The following is a 5,774-nucleotide window of genomic DNA, read 5'->3' as shown; positions in this document are numbered from 1 at the left end:
ACAGAATGTTCACAGCACATTTCACGAAAATTGGTCAGCTGCTTTAAAAGGTCAAAGGGGAAAAATGGCATGCTGATCTCGTTACTTCACTTCATTTCAACACTTGAGAGAAGCAGTGTAGAAAGTGGCCATGTATAGATCAAAATAAATAAATAAATCTTGTAAACTTCAAAAGTTTTTATTCAGTCTAAAGAACAACATTTCCATTGCTGTCACACCAAGCAGTGAGTCATATTCATTTTTACAGGTTTTGCTACCATCACAAATAAACCACTGCTTTTAATGGCGACTTTCATAACTTACGAAGAGCTGCCACAAATGCATTAATTTATCAACTCTAATACAGCTGGAAAAAGAAATTCAACAGTGTTATTTAGTGCATTAATAGTGCTGAACTTTAACTGTGGTACAGAATAATGTTTTCCTGTACAGATTTAAACACAGTAAAGTTAGATGCAGTTCTTTCAATATTTCAACTCACTGCAAACACTGTTAATAGCCATAGATATACATATAGATACGAGTATATAGATATATGTACATGCTGATAGAAATTAATTCTGTATTCTTGTGTCACTTTATATTTACAATTGGTGAACTACAGCATCTGCAAAAATATGCTACTTCAAACACCAACTGATCGCCTTCTCTTGTCTGTGCAATGCTATAACTGTTTGCTTGATATGAGAACCCGTGAGCATATCTTCCATAAATATAAACTTACAAAAATATCAAAAAATAAAACTCACGTTTTCGTAGTGTGTACCAGTAGGCGATACTATTAATACGCTGGCAGTGATCATCAGCTACAAAGTACGCCAGTCTCAGACCATACGAATTGACACATGGATGCTCAGGTTGCCCTTATCTGCAAAAAGTTGGGTAGTGCAGGGGTCAAATACGAGACAGTCAGAGTTCCTGATTTCTAGGGGGATTAGTTGATGCATGGAACTTAGTTTTCCTTCCCATGTTAAACGTCTTCTTTGACCATTCAGTTTTAAATTATATGAAAATCTTTCAGCCTGTTTCCTTGTCCCTATCAGTTGTACTATAGCATAGAGATGTTGATGTCCATCCCACTTCACTCGTTTCTCAAGTAGCAACCTAAAATGGTGGCCATAGCATGACTGTATCATGACCCACTTCCTTGTTCGTGGCTGATTGATGTCTGTTGCTTGGAATACAACATCCTCCCCTTGAAGAGTTGCTATTGATTTATGAGACTTCATAAGGTGAGTCATCACCTGCTCAAGGGAACCTTCCCACTTGCAAGAGGCCAGCCGGGACGGACAGGAGTATGGCTGGAATTCACACGCTTCTTCGTGTGCCCTCCTCTCAGTGTGTAGAAGGGCTACTGCACAGCCAAATACTGAATAGTTGCATGGGAGCATAAGAGTACTTGCAACTTTCTCCATTGCAAGGTTCCGAAAGTTTCCCAAACGTGCCCTGCATATTGGACAAGAAGTCAACTTGGCACGACAATTGGCGCAAATCACATGACCGTTACGACACTGTAGTACAGGAGCCTCCAAATAATTGCAGCACACTGGGCATTCGAATTCGCTTGCCAAATCTTCCTGAACCGTTGCCATTTCCAACCCTCCACCTGCGAACAGAGAAATAGAAACAAATATCATCAGATTATTCTGAAGGCACGTGAGAAGCTTAAAGCTAGACAGCAAACTCAACTATAGGAACGCCTCATATCTGTGATGGATTGTAGGACAGCTTGGCTGGAGCCGAATCACTCCGCCTACCTCTACTAGTGAGCATTCCTGGCTGAAGTGCGCTAATTTGTTAACTGTAATTACCAATTCACGAAATTGTATCATATCTACGAAAATCTCAGAAAAATTGATTACCTATGATTCCAAGGAAATATGCCTATTATTTTAGCACGTCTATTTCTTCCCGTCCAGCCGGACATAATGTTAAGAAAGAAATTCCTGGATCGTAATTAAGAATAAAAAAGGAACAGACGGAGCAGACTCGTGCAGCTGTAACGCTCTAAACCTGTATGCTGCAGGTGTTGGGTTCGAATCTGGACCTGAACACCAGCTGTCCGCACTGAAATATTTCATATTTCTTCTCAGTCCCTAAGGGAAAATGCTACGAGTGTACCTGGATCAGAGTAAAGTTTTCTTCCTTCCTAACACTTTCCAATTAATTATTCGTTAAGTCATTCCATCGTTTGATCCCATAGCCTATAGTCTGAAATCCTAAATGCGTCGTTAAACAAGCTACATAAAACAATAAAGTGCACATACGAGATTCTGTACATAGCTAACTTGATCCAGCTGAACCCAGTCCACATCCTCACACCCTGTTGCTTTAAGATTAATGTCAATATCTTCACGTGTTACTGACTGGACACGAGGTCCGGTATGAGCATCGAATGGACTGAACAAATGACATTCGTAACTACAAATAACTGCAACACTGTTGTATATGCTATGTTATTTCATTTGCATTTACTCTTAATACGTTATTTCATTAGCATTTAATTTTAATAGAAATGTAACAGAAATGGTAGCGACACATGAGCACGCAAGCATGCAGTCGAGATAACCAAGGGGGTCAGACACGTGACCTCCGTCTCACGGAGCTGTGGCTTCCAAAAGAACACGTACACATAGGGTACAGGGAGTGAAGCCCACTACTCCATTAACCCAACCGATATACAATCTGAAATAGAAAAACTAGGGCACTCCGTTACCCACATCCACAACATCAAACATCACCTAACCAAGGTCCCCCTCCCCATCTTCTTCGTAGATCTAAAACCAGCTCCAAACAACAAAGAAATCTTTAATGTGGAATACCTACAACAATGCAAGGTTAAGTTCGAACCCCCCAAACAAACAAGAACCATACCCCAATGCGCCAACTGCCAAAGGTACGGCCACACTAAAAATTACTGTCATCTCAAACCAAGGTGTGTTAAATGCGCCGGCTCTCACTCCACCACTCAATGTCTCCGAAAGGAAAAATCCAGTGATGTCCGCTGTGTCCTTTGCGGAGGGAATCACCCCGCCAATTATAAGGGCTGTATGGTTTACAAGGACCTCCAGCAGAAGACATTCCCACCACTCCATCCCAAAATCTATACTCCCCCAACCAACCTCAAGCAAACCTTACCCACCCAATCAAACCTAACCTATGCGCAGATCACCAAAGGGAATTCCTCTTACTCTCCCCACACAAGCGAACATCCCAACGCCATTCCCTCACCACCCCATTCTTTCCCCCAACAATCCCCCCAACAGCAACAAAATGGGGAAATCTCTGAACTCAAAACTATGATGAAGGCCCTCTTCGACCAATTGGGATCCCTATTATCCCTTCTCACAACGGTTCTAACCAAGCTCCATTAATGACCAAATTCTTGCAGCTTGCCATATGGAACGCCAATGGCCTCTCCCAACACAGAGATGAGCTCAAAATTTTTCTCCACACCCATGATATTGACGCCATGCTCGTCTCCGAAACTCATTTCACCGAAAAAAGCCACTTCCGCATCTCCCAATACACAGTTCACCACTCCAACCATCCAAATGGAACAGCTCGGGGTGGGACAGCCATAATTATAAAAAACTCAATTCAGCACCATCTACTAAATCCTTACAACCAAACCTTCCTCCAATCCACCAGTGTGACCCTAAAAGACACAACCGGTCCCCTGTCACTCGCGGCAATATACCTTCCCCCAAATCAAACTATCCACGAAAAGCAGTTAGAAGACTTTTTCCAATCCATTGGACACAGATTCATAGCTGGAGGCGACTATAACGCCAAACACACCAACTGGGGCTCCCGGATAATATCACCCAGAGGACGTGTCCTCCTCAAAACAATGGAAGACAATCATCTCCACCACCTGTCCTCCGGAGAACCCACCCATTGGCCCACTGACAGGAAAAAACTACCAGACCTCATCGACTTCTGTGTCACTAAGGGCATCCCAACCAACTTTGCTGTCGCAAAATCCTGTCTTGAACTCTCCTCCGATCATTCCCCGGTACTCATCGCTCTTGCTACCCAAGCCATACCACGAGTACCACCTCCCAGAATCTGCAACAGCAAGACAGATTGGGACGCATTTCGTCACCTCCTCAACAACAAGCTTCCACTAAAGGTCCCACTCAAAACCGACTCTGATATAGAATCGGCCATCAAGATCTTCAATGACTCTATTCAATGGGCAGGCTGGAGCTCAACACCAGAGAACCCCACCCCTCACCAAATCAAGACTTGCCCAATACTGATCACCCAAAAGCTACAAAACAAAAGGAGACTCCGGAGGAACTGGCACCGCCTACGGACACCGGAGAGCAAACGTCTATTCAACGCCGCCACACGGGAACTCAAGCAACTCCTCACAGACTATAACAACTCAAGTTTTCAAGACTTTCTGCTCAACCTCTCCCCATCGGCATCAACCAATTACTCTGTGGAAAGCGGCCAGGAAAGCTAAACAAATCCCAATTTCCTCCTATCCACTTCGGATTCCATCAGGATCATGGGCCAAGACCAGCAAGGAAAAAGCGGAGGCCTTCGCAAACCATCTAACGGCCGTATTCCAGCCACATCCAACTACAAACCCACCAGAAGACGAAGAAGCACTCACCCACCACCTAGAAGAGCCGCATCAACTCGAACTCCCCCCCATCCGCTTTCGCAAATCAGAAGTCAACTCCATCATCAAAGGCCTCAAGTCCTCTACCTCCCCAGGATACGACCTTATCACGGGGAAAATGCTAAAAGAACTACCTCCTGTTGGAATACAGTATCTCACCCAAATCTTTAACGCCTCTCTCCCCACTGGCTACTTCCCCGCTCAGTGGAAAGTAGCAAAGATCATCCTTCTCCTAAAACCGGGGAAACCCCCTAACGAACTCACCTCCTATCGACCAATTAGCCTATTACCCATCCTATCCAAAGTCTATGAGAAACTTCTCCTAAGTCGCCTCCTTCCAATAGTCGAAACAAACAGCTTGCTACCTAACCACCAGTTTGGATTCCGCCAACGGCACTCCACGATTCACCAAACACACCGATTAGTTCACAAAATCAACGAAGCACTGGAAGCCAAGGAATACTGCTCTGCGGCTTTTCTCGACATCTCGCAAGCCTTTGATAAAGTATGGCACCCAGGACTTCTTTATAAGCTCCGACAGTCCCTTCCACTCAACTACTATCTCATCCTCAAATCCTATCTACACAACAGATTCTTCCAAGTCAAAATAGAAGAATCTTATACTAACCTCCACCCCATCAATGCAGGAGTGCCCCAAGGGAGTGTACTTGGCCCACTGCTCTACCTCCTTTTCACCGCGGACCTACCAACATCCCATGACTCCATCACTGCCACCTTCGCAGATGACACTGCGATCCTAGCGTCAGACCCCAATCCAACTGTAGCCTCACAAAAACTGCAAAACAACCTACAAGCAATCCATGAGTGGCTAACCAAATGGCGCCTAAAAGTCAACAGCATGAAGTCAACACACGTCACATTCACCACCCGAAGTCAAACTTGTCCCAAGGTCAATATCAACAATGAGGATCTCCCACAATCAGATGATGTCAAGTACCTCGGTCTACATCTGGACAGACGCCTCACTTGGCACAAGCATATCTTTACCAAAAGAAAACAACTTGGTCTCACACTTTCCAAAATGTACTGGCTTATAGGCCGTAAGTCCAGTCTCTCAATACACAACAAACTTCTGGCATACAAGGTCATCCTCAAGCCCATCTGGACCTACGGATTA

General features: G+C 44.3%; 1 protein-coding gene across 1 annotated transcript; it reads right to left on the bottom strand.

Annotated features, from left to right (window-relative positions):
• Positions 1 to 824: 824 nt before the first annotated feature.
• On the bottom strand, positions 825 to 3,460 carry LOC111861540 (E3 ubiquitin-protein ligase SIAH1A). The gene is made up of 2 exons (XM_023846195.1): positions 3,397 to 3,460; positions 825 to 1,606 (listed from the first exon to the last, which is right to left on the bottom strand). Exons 1-2 carry the CDS (start codon positions 3,458 to 3,460, stop codon positions 825 to 827), a joined length of 846 nt encoding a protein of 281 aa, XP_023701963.1.
• Between the last annotated feature and the right edge of the window lie 2,314 nt (positions 3,461 to 5,774).

The sequence above is a fragment of the Cryptotermes secundus genome, unplaced genomic scaffold (genome assembly GCF_002891405.2).
Source record: "Cryptotermes secundus unplaced genomic scaffold, Csec_1.0 scaffold9331, whole genome shotgun sequence".
Lineage (NCBI taxonomy): Eukaryota > Metazoa > Arthropoda > Insecta > Blattodea > Kalotermitidae > Cryptotermes > Cryptotermes secundus.
This window is presented reverse-complemented; position numbering and strand designations above follow the sequence as displayed.